General features: G+C 42.3%; 1 protein-coding gene across 2 annotated transcripts in view; it reads left to right on the top strand.

Annotated features, from left to right (window-relative positions):
- The first annotated feature begins 1,718 nt into the window (after nucleotides 1-1,718).
- LOC126358186 (FAD synthase-like) overlaps nucleotides 1,719-17,906 on the top strand; it is a 111,270-nt gene continuing 95,082 nt past the window's right edge. The window contains exons 1-2 of one of the 2 annotated variants that reach the window (XM_050007527.1): nucleotides 1,719-1,922; nucleotides 4,962-5,056. In XM_050007527.1, the coding sequence (XP_049863484.1) occupies nucleotides 1,796-1,922; nucleotides 4,962-5,056 (222 nt within the window). In that variant the 5' untranslated portion in view covers nucleotides 1,719-1,795. The remainder of the gene's footprint in view (nucleotides 1,923-4,961; nucleotides 5,057-17,906) is intronic. The other variant, XM_050007528.1, reaches the window with a different exon arrangement.

Here is a 17,906-nt window from a genome sequence, read left to right as displayed (position 1 = left end):
CCTACTCATCTGATTTTTTACACTGAAGTGACCACACCTTCAAACAATCTTTAGAGGAGAGATTTAATATGACTTCTCTTTATTAGTAATTATCTATCAATGTCAGTGCACTTTCTTTGGAATCGACGGACATCATTCCACATTAATTGCCTTAATAACCCATAACGAAGTTCTCAACGAAATGCAGGTGCACCTAACTGTCTGTTGTCTGCTTAACAGTGCAAGAGATTCCCACAAAACTCAGGAAACATTGAACTATTGTGGCACACACCATACGCATCAACAAATCTGCATACGTACTGTGCTGTAGGAGCACATATGAAAAACTGAAAAGGAGAAATGCATTATAATAGTTTTTGCTTGTTCAAGATGTAGAGTATTCAAATGAAAGAAAAAAACAAGTCGACTTGAAGCATTAAGATAGGTTCAAGAACGTCTACACAGTTTGTGACATACTGCAGTTGCAATGTAGTTGTGTGTGTGAATCCTTGGTTTTAGTGATGCAGCATAAGAGACACAGCATTTGTCACACCACAAAAAGTTCAATTTGGTTTCACTGTGTTGCTCCACTTTCCTACCACCACTGTTCCCTGGTGGCTGTATTCAAAACAAGAGCATTCTGTTGCAGTTATCGGGGAGTAACTGCTGCTGTACACCATTGGATTTGTGTGTGTGTTCATTTCATCACTGAAAAAGCCAAAGCAGTTGTCGGCAGGTACACTTTTGTAAGTTCTGGAACAACAGGAACCTTTGATTAATTTTCTGCAGCAGTGTCTGTTTGTGTGTGTGTATGTGTACGCAATATTTACTAGCCAAAGATGTATCCCATAATCCTGACAGGTTTTTGGGATGCTTGAATAAATAAACGTAATACGTAACCAAAAAAGTGAGCTATAGAAACTTCTTAATTTGTGAGACAAAGCCCTGTAGAAATTGTGGATTACTATACATTCGGAAATAGCCCCCGAGTGTGATCTGGCAGCTGTTAAACTAAAATTAGTCATTCAAAATGCCTACATCAATGAATACAACAAGAATCTAAAATCTCGGAAGAGTGGCGAATTTCCTGATGATATTGACATTCCAGGTGTTGGTTACTTTGCCACAGAAGACAGAGTCTGCGTCTTCAAGTATTATTTATTTTGTAAATGTGTTTGTGGCTCTTGATTTACCACTGCGCCAAAAATATGTTCGATTCCAGCAGTAAGAGTGCGCCTTACTTGTATTTAACTATTGTCTCAGCTCTAATGCCCTAACATGCACTATAACATTGATACTTGACCACATGACTTCAACTGACGCTACATTGTCTTACTTGAACGGTAGGTCACGGTGTCGCTATAGAAACGCCACAAGTTGTGGTCTCACATCAGTTACACATGTGAACCAGGTTTTACATACACCACAGAAAACTACTATTATTTTAGAAATGAGAAAATGATTCAAAGAAATAACTACACGTAAAGTACAGTCAGTTTATAACATTTGAGCTTCAGTAACAGGAATTTATTTTCTCATTGCAGAAACAAGAAAGATGTTGTAATTTATTTTTTAAAATTAAATATTACTCGTATATTCCGCATAGAAGTAATTAATAGTCATTATAATCGTAAAAGAAATAAACTTTCAAGTACTTTCAGAAATGATTACCAGTCGACAGTTGTGAACGTTTGCGCCAGTTTTCGTAGTGTTCAGCAATGTGACTATACGATGCAGCGATAGTAACTTTCTTTGATGCTCATGAACTTCCGCAGTACTAATGTTTGACAACAAATGTAGCAGACGACTGTTGTGAATGGCAAGATCTTTATTATACCTGGAAAACATGAAGCGAAGTTTAAGTCTGAAGCATGTAATATATAGTTGTAGAAACCTTTGTTCTAAAAAGATCAAGGAAATGAAACCAACGGCAGGGATTGTAAGTAAGTTGTATATTTTGTTGTGAGGTGTAACTTTTGCGTAAGATTTAGCGGATAGTTTTTAATATATATGAAGAATGCTGCGTGCAGCTTGATGAAGAAAACAGATCGATTCTTTTCCAGTTACACAGAAAAAAATCGAGGCGCCATGATCAAAGATGCAGCACAAAAAATGATCTTCTATTATGTGAAAAGTAGATGGCAAGACTATTTGCCGCCGACCGCAGTGGCAGAGCGGTTCTAGGCTCTTCAGTCCGGGACCGCGCTGCTGCAACGGTCGCAGCTTTGAATCCTTTCTCGGACATGGATGTGTGTGATGTCTTATGTTTAAGTAGTTCTAAGTCTAGGGGCTGATGACCTCAGATGTTAAGTCCCATAGTGCTCAGAGCCTTTTGAACCATTTTGAAGACTATTTGCCAAAGGACAAAATGACTGCAATCAGCACCGGCCATGGCTTGTTATGTGTTCAGAGAGATTACACAAAGGTTATCCTATCCAAAATGTGCCAAAAGAGAACTTTGAAGACACGTCATGATTAATGCATATGTTTTTGGCGGCCAAAATGTACAAAGAAAATGAGTCTCTTGTGTGTCCTTGAGTGTGTGTGTGTGTGTTTTGTTGTTGTTGTTTTTGTTGATGATGATTATGAAGGCCAGTGGCCAAAATCTTTGATTGTGAAGGTCTTTTTGTTGTGCCTATCTGTGACTCAGCATCTCTGCTATATGGCGAGTTAAAACTTTCCTTCTCATCATATTATAAAGAAAGGAAGAAATGGTATCACAATGTGAAACATGTCAAACAGTAAAAACAAATCTAAATGTGATTTTTAGGACTGGCTCCCAGCAGCAGAACCATAGGAAGGGATTCTCATTGATTGTGGTGGGCAATTTTGAAAAGCGTCCTGGTTCATATGTGTGAATGCATTCTCTTTGTTTATATATGAGATATATTTAACATGGTGTTAACAACTTCAGACACCCAATAAAGGCACTTAAAAAATCATTGCCATTGAAGGATTCCCCAAGTCCATAGTTTCTGATAATGATACACAATTTGTATCAAAGGAATAATGATTTCTGTGGAAGGAATGGCATAGAACAGGTTAAGACTACAGCTTCATTTCACCCTGAAGCAAAAATATTTGTAAGATACTCCAAGAAAGCCATGAAAAAGCCAACTGAGGAGGAGAGTAGAAGAAAGATGAAGCAGCAGTTTTGAAGCTCAAGAAGGAAATTATAAAGAAAACTAAATTGGTGCACTTTGGCACAACTGAAACTGTTGTAATAGTCACTGGTGCATCTTCATAGTTAAAGTAGTATTGTCTCACAAGTGTTCAGATGGACCAGAAAAACCCATCACCTTTGCTTCCAAAGATTTAAATGAGCTTCAGATAAAGACAGATGCTGTCTGTTATTAATGTGGTCAAGAAATTTCATCAATAACTACAGGAAAGAAGATTTGGATTGATCACAGCTGGCCGGGGTGGCCGAGTGGTTCTAGGTGCTACAGTCTGGAACTGCACGACCACTACGTTTGCAGGTTCAAATCCTGCCTCGGGCATGGATGTGTGTGATGTCCTTAGGTTAGTTAGATTTAAGTAGTTCTAAGTTCTAGGGGACTGATTTAAGTCCCATAGTGCTCAGAGCCATTTGAACCATTTGATTGATCACAAGCATCTGGTTTCAATATTCCATCCAAGCAAACAGCTGCCAGTGAAGTCAGTTCAGAGACTACAAAAATGGACAATCACATTGATGGGATATATCTGTGAAATTGGATACAGATTCACAGAAGTACCTTGCAATGCCAATGCTTTATCAAGACTGCCCTCTGGTTTGAATGAAAAATTCTGCATGTCAGAACAACTGTGATTTAAACTTCATGTAAAAATTTAAGAAGCCAAGAGCAAAGATTCATCAGTAAACATGATTTTGCATTATGTGGGAACTGAATGATGAAATATTTGCCAAAAAACAGTTCTTGCAGCCACCTTTTAACAAACAGATTGCTGCCAGCACCAGCCATGGTTTGTTACCTATACAGACAAATTTCACAAGGGTTATCACATCTAAAATGTGCGAAAGTAAAATTTTGAAGACTCTTATGATGGCCACTGAGGTATTGTTGGAATGAAACAAGTGACTGCTAACCTAATAACATATTATAACTGAATACAGACGGACCAAAAATGGTCTATCAAAAGCAGATGCAATAAATTACATAGACAGGCAATGAATTCTCCACCAGAACACATCAGTTTTATCAACTCATCTGTTAGAGAAATCACAAAGATCTTAAATCACCAAAAAGTAGTAACACTTCTGGCCATGTTAATATCCGCAAATGTTTTTTCCTGGCTTGATTTCTCCACCCTTGAGATGTTTTCAATGAGTCAGTGTGTATCTCCTGAAATACTGAAGTATAAATATACAAACATGGAGATTACTGATGTCTTTTTGTAGAACAGTCTCCATTCTTTCCTTGTTATCAAACATTTTTTAAAATGTAGCTTACAACAAAAAACTGAACCATCTGTTGTGAGGATAATCTCTTAACAGCAGCTCAGTTTGGCTTTTGTAAAAGGCTTCAGTACCAAGTAGACAATGTTTGATCTCATGAACTCAGTTCTAGTACAAATACACAATAAAAGTTATGCTATTGGTGTTTTCTGTGACCTTTCCAAGATCTTTAATTTTGTGGAACATAGGGAAACGAAAATGGTATAGCATTTATAATTTCCAGAAATCATTTCAATACATAACTGGAAGAATTCGTACTTAAAATGTCAACTGTCCATTGCTACTGTACATATTTTATATAGGTTAAGTAACTGCTATTTAAACACCTACTAACACCACGTTGTTAAGCCAATGAACTCTGTTAACTGGTTCGGATTGTGTGAAGGATTTGTATATGGTACACTTTTCCATATTTACGAAAACATCATATATTTTTTTTTTTGTTTCTCCCAGCATAACAATAATATCATCCCTTTAGAAAATGTGACAATTTCATCCCAGACATGGAAAAACTTTTTTACAGTAATTGGAGATGAAGTCTTGAAGGGCCAAACATTGGATACAAACTCACATTTTATAGCAAAAAAGCTGTTTGATATTGGAGTAAAGGTGAAAAAGGTAAGATTTCTTTGTAACACATCATTCTTTTTATTGAAATAGATGTGTTTTAGGTAAAGAGAAATATGTAGCTACAGGTAATAGAATTTTTGATTAATAGTTAGCACAAGGTTGCGCCTTTGTAAAACATGAAATTTCTCCGGTACAGTTAACTGTAGATAAATCTCGCACACATTCTGAAACAGTGTATGTGTTTTTAGTTTCTTGGATTTTTCACTTTGTGTCAGTTCTCCATTTCCATGCAACTGAAATGATTCTTGATTCATAATAATGTGTGAATCTTTGAAGCTGTCGATTTCTGATCTTACTTCAATTTCACTGCAGAAATTTATTTGACCATCTCTGCCCTTTCTAACAAAGATTCTCATGTGGCTGTAGCTTGGACTAAGGTGTGGAAAGATCTCCACCTGAAATGTTGGACATGGTGACAGTCTGATCAGTAGTGCAGTCCAGTGTCAACATTGGTGCCATATTCAATACTATTTTCATTAAGAGAGGTAAAACTTATGGGTAAATTCAGAAAAGCGGTGTTTGCTAATAGACAAATCTTTGGGGAGTATTTTGGTGCATAGATCTGATATCAGTAACTTGTAAGAATGCTGACTGCCAAGGAACAAGCTCTATGTTTGTAGCATAGACCTTAAAGGGCTGTGGTGGAGAAACTTCTCTGTTGCCAAATTGTCTTCTGTGGATAATCCAAGCTCTTAAAAATGTCTGCTTTGGTGAACCTCCAGGTGCTATGCTAGTAAGCTTCTCTGGGTTCAAAATTACCACTGCAAATAATCCATCTATTCTTGTGTATTGCAAAATACATTATGCTTTTTCATATTATTAACACCTTGTTTACTTCTTCGTAGATGAAAGTGTGGCAGCTCATGTTAGTACTGCAAGCCACATAAATATTTTGTCAATTTTTCTTTGTACTAGGATGAGACTACACTGTCCATTCACATTAATATGACTGCCAGTTGAAAGCCTGAACAAACACCTTTTGCAGCATAGACCACTAAAAGATGTGTTGGAAGAGAGTTATGGAGGTTTTAGAAGGTAATGACAGCGATGTGAAATAATTTTTACTCTGTTGCATTGACCATCTGCACTATGCACTACGTTTCTCAGTTGAGGATCCCTGGTGCTTACAGCCAAACCGAGATGCTCCCGCAGATTCTACGTGGTGTATTTGGTGACAAGGGAATTCAGTGAAATCCCCCCACCCTGCAGATCTGGGTTTTAGAATAGGCCCAAGGTATTCCTTCCTGTCATTAGAGGCGACTAAAAGGAGTCTCCCACTTTTCAGCCCTATAAGTTCAGATCCCATTTTATGGTTTGACCTCCTACTTCACAAATTATACAGAAGTGCAGGCCATTTGGGGAAGGGTGCCTTACGTGGTGCACCAGTTATCCATAGTGCCATTACCAGTAGATTCGATCTCCTGCACCTTTTCTTGTCATGGCTTTGCATGTCCACCTGCGATTCAACTATTTGGGCGAGGACACCTTTCGGGACATGTCGTCTATTCCATTGTCTCCTCTCCTCTTTCACCCTCATAATAATATCGGATTTCTCTGCACCCAATATCCAGCATGGTAGTCAGTCCCTTGTGGTGGATCTGTCATGTACCCGTTTGGTGGTAGCCCCCTCACAACACAGTGATTGCACTGCTGATACCTGAGCTGTAAACTCCCCCTGTATGCCAAGGAGTAGATGCACCCATCTTCCTGGGGCATCAGGAGTCCTGGAAATGGCCGTCGTGCCAGGTGACCTTTGCTGTGGTTGGGTTGCGCCTGTGGAGAGAGCCCCTGATCAGAGTGGGTGGGCAAGGAAGCAGACTAACTCATCTTTTGCTGCAGACCGAATGGCCCCAGCAGTCTCTAAGGAAGGAAAGGTTGAGTTCAATGCTTATAGGTATACTCTAAATCGTTGCTCTCCATATGGATACGATGCCTCTGTTTTTTGTTGAGCACCTGGAGGATAAGTTTGTGGAAGTGACAGTGCTGTCCAAAATGCGCAATGGGTCAGTTTTGATTCAGATGGCATCCCCAACCACCCCCGAGCATTACTCGCCAGTGACAAGCTGGGTGGGATTCTTTTTTCGGTCGCTCCCCATAAAAACCTAAACATGGTCCAGGGAATTATTTTTCATTGCGACTTATGTTGCAATCTAGTAACGAGCTATGTGCCAATTTAGAATGGCAGGGTGTTCATTTCGTCTGGCGCGTTTACAAAGTACCCAGAGATAATAGGGTTGCTACCAATGCCTTCATCTTGGCCTTTGACGGTGCTTCGTTACCTGAAAAGGTCAAAGTGATGGTGTACCTCTGTGACATCAAACCTTATGTCTCTCTCCCTATGCAATGCTTTAAGTGCTGGGAATTCGTGCACACTTCCTCTTGGTGCAATTCCAGCGCCACATGTAGAGATTGCGGACGTTCGCTGCATCCAAATACTCTATATTCGCCTCCTCCCACTTGTGTCAACTGTGGAGAGCACCACTCGCCCTGCTCACTGTACTGTGGTACGCCAAAAGGAGTGGAAAATTATGGAGTAAAAGACCCTGGACAGGCTGTCTTACCATGAGGCCAAACTCAAATATGAAAGGCTAGACCATGTTCACATGCTGTTTTCCTATGCTGCGCCAAGATGGCGTCGCCATCAGTGACACCATTACACCCGTCGTCTAAGGTTACTCCAGTGGGCCCTCAGGGCCGCCCATCTCCCTCCCCACTCCAGCTGGCTGGGGGAAAGTCTTCTTCTGTTGCTCCCAAAGCTTCTACTTTTGTAGCATCACCCCCCCCCCCCCCCCCCCCCTCAAAATGCCAGGGACATAGCTCCCATCTCACCAGCTGGAGAAAAAACGGCCGCCTCTGGCTCCTCTCAAGCAGAAGGGGTACGTTTGGTCTCTACATTTGACAGTCCCCCCAAGTGGTCAAGTGGACACCAGCCAGTGACTGAAGGAGCAGTGAGAGAGCAAACCACCAAAGAAGAAGGCCACTAAGAAACGGGAGCCTACAGTAGCCCCTGCACCAGCACTCTCCCATGGCTTTGTGACTGAGGATGCGGTGGAGATTCTGAAATCCTCTGAAGACCTAGATCATGCCGATGCCTCGGATGCAATGGGACTGGATGCTAATACTCAACTGATGGCAGCAGGTGATGTTGAGGCCTAAGGGAGCCTACAGTGGCCCCTGCACCAGCACTCCCCCATGGCTTCGTGACCGAGAATGAGGTGGAGATTCTGACATCCTCTGAGGACATAGATCTCACCGATGCCTCGGATGCAATGGAACTGGATGCTAACACTCAATTGGTGGCAGCAGGTGATGCTGAGGCCTAATTTGCCTCCATGGTCATGCCTCCCCATACGACAGAAAGTGTCATTCCCCTGTGGAACTGTGGCAGTTTTTTCTCCCACCTGGCCAAGTTATGTCAACTTTTAAGTGTTACACCTGTTCTTTGCATTGTCCATCAGGAAACCTGGTTCCCAGCAGTGCGGACCCCTGCGCATTGTGGCTATAGGGGATATTACAAAAACTGTAGTGACTGTAATAGTGTGTCAGGTGGAATTTGGGTCTATGTCCTGCAGTCGGTATGAAGGAACCTGTGCCCCATCATACTCCTCTTGAAGCTGTGGCTATCAGGGTAAGGACAACACAGGGAATAACTGTCTCCAATTATATCTTCCTCCAGATGGTGCAATACCCCTGAATATATCGGCCACACTGATTCATCAACTCCCTAATCCTCTCCTACTTTTGGAAGATTTTAATGCCCACAACCTCTTGTGGAGTGTCCACCCCTGGTAGCTGAGTGGTCAGTGCGATAGAATGTCAATCCTAAGGGCCCAGGTTCGATTCCCAGCTGGGTCAGAGATTTTCTCCACTCAGGGACTAGGTGTCGTGTTGTCCTAATCATCATCATTTCATCCCCATCAATGCCCAAGTCGCTGAAGTGGCGTCAAATTGAAAGACTTGCACCACAGCAAAGGGTCTACCTGATCGGAGGCCCTAGTCACACGACCTCTTGTGGGGTGGCACCGTGCTTACTGGTCGAGGTAGAGGTGTCGAAAACTTATTGTCTCAATTTGACCTCTGCCTCTTAAATGCGGGGGTTCCCACACATTTCAGTATGGCTCATGGTGCTTACTCAGCCATTTATTTATTACTCTGTAGCCTTCTCCCATCTGTCCACTGGAGAGCCTGTGATGACTTGCGTGGCGGTGACAAATTCCTCCTCTTCCTGTCATTCCCCCGGACTCTTACCCTGATGGGCATTAAACAAGGCAGACTGGGAAGCTTTCACTTCTGCTGACACCGATGAATCTCCCCCACATGGTAACATCAATGTGGTGGTTGAGGGAGTCACCAGAATGATTAATTCTATGGCGGAAAATGCAATCCCTTATTCCTTAGGGTGCCACCTTGGTGGTCGCCAGAAATCACTGAGGCCATTGAAGAGCATAGGCAGGCTCTACAACAACATAAGCAGCACCCTTCCCTGGAGCACCTAATAACTTTCAAATAGCTCTGTGCCCATTTTAACTGTCTTAAAAAGATGGAAACAGGAGTGTTGGGAGAGGTATGTCTTGACCATTGGGTACTCTATGTCACCTTCACAAGTCTGGACGAAGATCAGACGTGTCTTTCGGTACCAGACCCCAACAGGTGTCCCTGGCATTCATATAAGTGGAATTTTATCTACCGATGCAAACGTAATTGCAGAGCATTTTGCTAAGCACTATGCTTGGCTCCCTGCATTGGAGAATTACCACCCTCCCCCCCTCCCCCACCTTTGTACCCTCAAATGGCAGATGGAAGCAAAACTCCTCTCGTCCACTACATGCCACAGAAAACCATATAAAACTGCATTTACTGAGTGGGAGCTCCTCAGCACCCTTGCACATTGCCGTGACACAGCTCCTGGGCCAGATCAGATCCACATTCAGATGATTAAACATATTTTGTCGGACTACAAGCAACATATCCTCATCAGCTTCAACCACATCTGGAGCGATGGCGTTGTCCTGTCGCAGAGATGGGAGAGCACCATCATTCCACTGCTCAAACCTGGTAAAAACCCACTTGATGGTGGTAGCTATCAGCCCATCAGACTCACCAGCATTCTTTTTAAGCTTCTGTAAGCTGCTACAACGTCTGGTGACTTGACAGTTGTGTTGGCTGCTGGACTCACAAGGCCTATTGGCTCCATGTCAGGTTTCTGACAGGGTCGCTCTGCTGCTGATAATCTAGTGTCCCTCGAGTCCGCCATCCAAACAGCCTTTTCCAGATGGCAGCAACCATGTTGCCATCTCTTTTGATTTATGAAAAGCTTATGACACGACCTGACAATATCATATCGTTGCCACACTGTGTGGGTGGGGATTTCAGGGTCCTCTCCTGATTTTTATCCAAAACTCCCTGTCGCTCCATACTTTCTGTGTTCAAGTTAGTGCCTCCCATAGTTGTGTCCCCCCCCCCCCCCCCATACCCCCCATATCCAGGATAATGGGGTCCTGCAGGCCTCTGTATTGAGTGTATCTCTATTTTCAGTGGCCATTAATGGTCTAGCAGCAGCTGTAGGGCAGTCTGTCTCACCTTTTGTGTATGCAGACAACTTCTGCATTTCCTACTGCTCCTCCAGTACTGGTGTTGCTGAGCACAAGTTGGAGTCATGGGCTCTAGCCCATGACTTCCAGATTGCGGCCGCGAAGTCGCATGTTGTGTGCTTGTGTCGGTGCCATACCATTCATCCAGAACCAGAACTTTGCTGATGACATATTCACTTTAGTGGAGACATATCGACTCATAGGAATGGTTTCCAGCGCCCAATTGAGTTGGCTTCCTCATCTTCATCAGCTTAAGTGGAAGTGCTGGCAGCACCTCAATGCCCTCCACTGCCTGAGTACCAACTGGGTTGCAGATCGGTCTACACTGTTGTGGCTCTACAGAGCCCCTTGTTCAATGCCGCCTTGACTATGGGAGTCTGGTTTATGGTTCAGCGGCGCCCTCAGCCTTGTGGTTGCTAGACCCATTGCACCACTGTGGAGTTCGACTAGCGACGGGAGCTTTTAGGATGAGTCCAGGGACCAGCGTACTGGTGGAGGCTGGAGCCCCTCCATTGCAGATCAGGTATGCATAACTGCTCGCCAGTTATGTTGCACAAATTCATAGCTCTCCTGAGCATCCCAATTACCGTCTCCTTTTCCCAACCACAGTGGTTCACCTCCCACATCGTCAGCCCAGGTCAGGGCTTACGATCACGGTTCGCCCCCAAACCCTTCTGTGTGAACTAGAGTGCTTTCCTTTACCTACTCCCCTCCAGGTACATTCGCATACGACTCCAAGGTGTATACCTTGGCTGCAGCTTTTCCCGGACCTTTCGCATGGCTCTAAGGACTCACTTAACCCTGCGGCTTTCTGCTGTCACTTCCTCTCGATTGTTGACGTGTCCCATGGCTCTGAAGTGGTTTACACTGACTGGTCAACACCTGATGGTCACATTGGCTTTGCCTATGTTCACAGGGGACCTATTGAACAGCTCTCCTTGCCAGATGGCTGCAATGTTTTCACTGCAGAGCTGGTGGCCTTATTTCGTGCTCTTGAGCACGTCCGTTCTTGCTCTGGTGAGTTGTTTCTTATCTGTAGCGACTCCTTGAGCAGCCTACAAGCTATTGACCAGTGCTGCCCTCGCCATCCTTTGATGGTGACCATTCAGAAGTCCGTCTATGCCTGGGAACAGTCCACTCATTCTGTAGTGTTTTACGGACCCCAGGACATGTCGGAATACCAGGCAGTGAACTTGCTGACAGGCTGGCTAAACAGGCTACACAGAGAGTGCTTCTGGAGATCAGCATCTCTGAAACTGACCTGCGTTCAGTATTACGCCCCCAAGTTTTTCTGCTTTGGGAGACAGAATGGCATAACCTCAGTATGCATAACAACTGCGTCCATTAAGGAGACTATGAATGTGTGGAAGTCCTCCATGTGGGCTTCTCGAAGGGACTCTGTGGTCCTCTGCCGACTCTGCATTGGCCATGCTTGGGTGACCCATGGCTATCTGCTGCGCTGTGAAGACCCGCCTCAGTGTCAGTGTGGTGCCTGGTTGACAGTGGCCCATCTTCTATTGTGATTTCCTACTTTGGCTGCCCTGCAACATAATCTTTGGTTACTGGGCTCGTTACTGTTAATTTTAGCTGACAACACCTCATCAGCTGATTTATGTTTTATGTGTGAGGATAGGTTTTATCATTCTATCTAAGTTGTAGTACATGTCCTTTGCCCCTCTGTCTTCTTGACCCTAGTGCTTTCAGGCTGGGTGTTTTAATGCGTTGCAGAGTGGCTGGCCTATCCATTTTACTCTCATGATCAGGGGGCCATGGTCGTCTGCTCTCTTGTTTTAATCCCTTCTACCTGTTTCTTGTGTCTCTATGGTTTTCTTGTCCTATTTTGTCCATTGTAATGTTTGTTGCCCTTCTGTCATTCTTGTGATTTTTTCTTACTCGTGGTTTTGTGCTGTAAGTCTAGTTTGTTTTATTCTTTCCCTAGGAACAAGGGACTGATGACCAACCAGTTTGCCCCCCACCCTCCCCCCACCTCCCTCTCTCCCCTTTAAACCCTTACAGTAAACTCATTCCAGTGCTCTTCGAACCATGTATGTACACTGTGAGCTGTGTGACAGGTTGCATTGTCCCGCTGGTAGCTGCCGCTGCGCTAAGGAAAACCAAACTGCTTGTAGGGGAGGACATGGTCCCCAAGGATAGATGCATACATGTGTTGATCCATTGTTCTTACCAGAATGATAAGTTCACGCAGCTAGTGACACGAAAACATTTCGCAGACCATAATGTTCTCTCCTACACCGTGAGTCCTTCGGACAACTGTTGCAGGCTATTTGTTTTCAGACATTTCACACTGTACACACCAATGACCATCTATCCGATGGAGCATAAAACATTTAATCTGAAATGGCCACCTACCGCCCCTCAGTGGATCTCCATTTGTAGTATGAGCATGCAAATTCCAAGCTTCGTTGCCGATGAACAGCAGTCAGTGTGGGTGCAAGAACCAGATGCTTGATGCATGGGACCATGTGCAGTAATGTTCACTGAAATGTCATTGAGGAGACACTGTTGGCAGCCCTTTGGTTCATATGGGCAGTCACTCACTCAGTAGTTGCATATCTGTTCACCCAAACACATCTGTGCAGCTGTTATTCAACCCTGTCATCTATGACCTGTAGTGCACCACACTTGCCACAGAACTCATTTTGGATAGTGCCATTTTGGCATGCAATTTATGAACTTAGCCATTTCGGATATGCTTCCACTCTTGGCCCGTCAAATGAATCATTCCAGTGTATATTTTAGGAAAACCACAGAAATACAAACGTGTATGGTTGGATGGGGATCCGGACCCTGTTGTCTTAGGGTGCAAATCCAGTGCTTTAATCAATGTGTGACCTCATTTGATAACACCAACAATAAACCTACTTCTCATCCAATCATAAAATTATCTTTCTGAACCCAAAAAAATATTCAACTTGCGGCAAAGAGCGAATACTCTGACACATCTCCACTAGAATTAGAAAAGACGGGTTTTGGTTTCAGAGTCTGTTTGTATGAAACTGGTAAGCTTTCTGGAAGAAGTGACTGGTAGGGTCAACTGTAGATATAACAATTTCTCATGTACCAGAACTGGTAAAGTAATCAATTGCAATACTGGTATCCATAATTTATCTTTCAAATGATATTTATTTAATTGGCCCATCCTATTAAAAGAACATAATTATTAGTGTGCTCGTGAAACATGAACTTGCTAAGCAAACAGATCACAGTTACTTGGTCCAGTAACCACCACCTACAATCTACGTACATACTCTGCCAGCCACCGTACCACGTGTGGCAGAGGGACCCTGTACCACCAGTTATCCCTGCCTCTCCTGTTCCACTCACAAACAGAGCTATGGAAAAATGACTGCCTCCATATCAGCCCCAATTTCTCATATATTATCTTCATGGCCCCTACACGAAAAATATGTTGGCAGCAGTAGAATCGTTCTGCAGTTAGTTTCAAATGCCTCTTCTTTAAATTTTCTCAACAGTGTTCCTTAAAAAGAACATCACCTTCCTCCAGAGTTTCCCATTTGAGTTCCCGAAGCGTGTCTGTAGTACTTGCGAGTGGATCGAACCTTCTGGTAATAAATCTAGCTGTTTACTTTTGAATTGGATTCAATGTCTTCCTTTAATCCAACCTGGTGTAGGTTCCAATCCCTTGAACAGCATTCAAGAATAGGTCAGCATCCTACATGCAGTCTCCTTTACGGATGCACCATACTCTCACAAAATTCACACAATAAAATGAAGTTGACCATTCGCTTTCTCTACCACAATCCCCACATGCTCATTCCATTTAATATTTTCTGCGATGTTGTGCCCAGATATTCATACAATGTGACTGTGTCAAGCAGGACATTAAACCCTAATAATGCTGTAGCTAAATATTAAAGGTTTGTTTTTCTTACTCAACCGCATTAAGTTACATTTTTCTACATTTGGAGCTAGCTGTCATTCATCACACCTACAAGAAGTCATATCGTATCATCCTACAGTCACCCAACTTTGACACTTTGCTGGTACACCAAAGCATCATCAGCAAACAATCACAGATTGCTGCCCACATTGTCTGGACCACGGATTGCTGCCAACCCCATCTGCCAGATCATTTCTCAATGTAGAAAATAATAGTGGTCCTATCACACTTCCCTGGGACACTCATGGCAACGTTGTCCCTGACAAACACTCGTCGTTGAGGACAAGATACTGTGTTCTATCTTTGAGTTAGTCAGACACTGTGGAACCTTTTCCATATGCTCATACCCCTGTTAACAGTCTGCAGTGGGCACTGTGTCAATGACTTTCAGAAACCTACACATTTGACATCAATGTGCAATAACCAAACACAGACACCAAGCAGCAGCACTAGCAGTGAAGGGCATATAAAGCATTTAATGAGCATTTTCTTCCATGTCTAAGTCCAGTACTTTCACGTGCTCTGTATCTAATGACCCAATCATTATTGGAATGTTAGTTTATTACTTGAAGCCTGTGATACAGGGATAAACTACAGATTGACGCCTCACACATCCACTGTTGCAGTCTAGAATAATGCGTGAATTTAATGCATACAAACGCATAAGTTTGCACCATATGCTGCTATAGCTACTTTGTGAAACTTGAAGTCATATGACTGCAGATACTACATGTATCTGGCCGAGAGTTCATGATCGCAAATGGTTTTGGAGTCCGTGCACACATCCACTGACCCATTGTCTCCACACCAGAGGACTTGCCCACAGATATGTAACTGTTCTTTCTAACACAGGAATGTCGAAAATTAGGAAAAGATGGCAAAGTTATATCTGTTAGTAGGTGATGGCCTTGGGAAAAAGAATGGGTTATGGTATGTGGCAGGGGTATATTTCACATTCCAGAAGGTTGCATCATAAAGCTAGGTGGTGAATATGTAGAAAAATAATTTGTTAAACTCATTCGTATTCTTTTGTTGCATGTGAAATTTTTGTTTTTGTTAATTTTTTGTTTTGTTTTAAGATGTTGAATTCTACATGTTTGACTGTTTCTTTGCATACTTAGCTAGGATTAGTCCTATCCATCAACTGACCTTTTTTTTTTGGGGGGGGGGGGCAATATATCATACTTTGTAACTTCTCTGGCTAGTGCCTGAGTGTAACAAAATAATTTAAAAAATCGTACTAATTTTAGAAAAAATAATGTCTCAATTGTTAACACAGTGAAAGCCCTGTTTTACATTTTCATGTGGTGCAGACTTAAAACACACAAAATTCAGGAAAATGCAGAATTGAGAAAAACATTAAAATAACGAAAATAAAAGGGAAAACACATGCAATGAATAAAGTATGTATAAGTGAAGTACATTAAACATAAAATACAATGCTTATACAACCATTTGTTGTAATGAGTTTCATTAGTTCTTAAAAAGTCACAGGTGTGTAACATTAAGTGAAAACTCATCAAAAAACTGAAATCGATATCTTGTACAATGTAATCAAGCTATTTTCTGACGTGCTACGACCATAATTTTACTTCATTCAGGAATTGCTGAACAAGTATTTAAATGAAAAAATTGCTGTAAATTTGATACAATGAGGCAGACTTTTGCAAAAAAAAAAATTACTCTAATCCGCACCTGAAAAATGAGACTCGAAATCAAGGAAAAAAAAGTTTTCCGAATCTAAGCCGCACCTGAAATTTGAGACTCGAAATTCAAGTGGAGAGAAAAGTTTTAGGCCGCACCTCCAAATCAAAACAAAGTTGGCCCATTGTAATATGAGACACAATTTAGGTCGAATGAATGACGATACAGCTACAGTAGTTTGGTTCGAGACGTAAGCTTAGCAGTTAAGCTTTACCAGGTAGTCATTGCTATGTGTCAGGCGCTCCGTCCGTATTTATACGGGCACCCTTCCTTTTTCACGTGCTTTGTCTGGTTTGAATTGATTACTTATTTTTCTTTGATCTGATAAGTGCCTCTTTTATAGGTGTTTACGTCACTCTAAGATGAAGATGCATTACTGTTCTGTGTCATGCATTGTTTGTCACATTCTGACAAATAGTGTTTATGGCCTGTCGCCACTCGCGGCGGCTTGATTTTGTGCTTGCTACCGCCGCTCACAATTAAAAAAAGAGAAGGGAATCGTCTCATTAGCGAAACAATAGCAAGAGACTGCTATTTGTTGTTACTTACACTGCTGCTTTCTTTGAAAATGATCAACAAGAACCAAATAATAGACTGCGTATGATAGATGATGTTCTGAACAAGAGTTAAGCCAAAATTTTCCCCCGTTTGGAAATATTTGAAGAAGCCTCTTTAGTACATTACATTCTGCACAGAAATTAGAGTGATCTTAGATTTAAAAATCTAGTCAATTGCCGTGCTTCATTTCTGACTGTTTCACTATTATGCATAAGAAGAATACGAATATAAACATGACATGATATGTATATTCTTCCACGTTTGCTGTTGTCGCACTCTAGTTTCGTATTTTATTAGGCAGACAGAATTTAAACGAGATAGCAGCAAACATGAAAAAAATACGTGGTGAAATGTTTATATTCATATTATTCTTATGGTGAAGAGAATACTGCATGTGATTCACAATTCATAAAAGTTCCTATTAGCAACCATCTCTTCTCACAGGTAGGAAAAAATTCAGAACGTAGAGTTGGCCATATTGACAAACATCCCTAACAGTCTTGCCTGTCGGATTTTCATAGTACATTGAAACGCTGCAACATTCGAAGATGAACAATACGGAATTTGTATTTACTTCGATGGATAATGTATGAAAATGCAATGGTCGAAACTCGGGGCGGCGGAAAAAAAAGCTTGTCTTCCAACTTTTTTTTTTTAAATTTATTTCGTGATGCAAAGGTTTTGGCGCCAGTATTTATCTTTGTGCCTGCAAAGCATGCCTGTGTAGCGCTACATACATTCGATGGCAGAAGTTAGTTTTGGTGGCACCTACCAACATTTTTCAGAACTTCCGCTTACTTTGCACTCGGTTCTGAGCCGCAGGTGGTTTTTTGGATTACAAAAACCGGAAAAAAGTGCGTCTTAGATTTGAGTAAATACAGTAATAGACCTGGACACACAAGTTTGCAGCAGTTACAAGCTAAAGTGTCCAAGTAGTCTAAGGTGCTGCAGTCATGGACTGTGCGTCTGGTCCCGGCAGAGGTTCGAGTCCTCCCTCGGGCATGGGTGTGTGTGTGTTTGTCCTTAGGATAATTTAGGTTAAGTAGTGTGTAAGCTTAGGCAC

Source organism: Schistocerca gregaria, chromosome 1 (assembly GCF_023897955.1).
Source record: "Schistocerca gregaria isolate iqSchGreg1 chromosome 1, iqSchGreg1.2, whole genome shotgun sequence".
Lineage (NCBI taxonomy): Eukaryota > Metazoa > Arthropoda > Insecta > Orthoptera > Acrididae > Schistocerca > Schistocerca gregaria.
The sequence above is the reverse complement of the archived record's forward strand: the minus strand, read 5'-3'. Positions and strand labels throughout refer to the sequence as shown.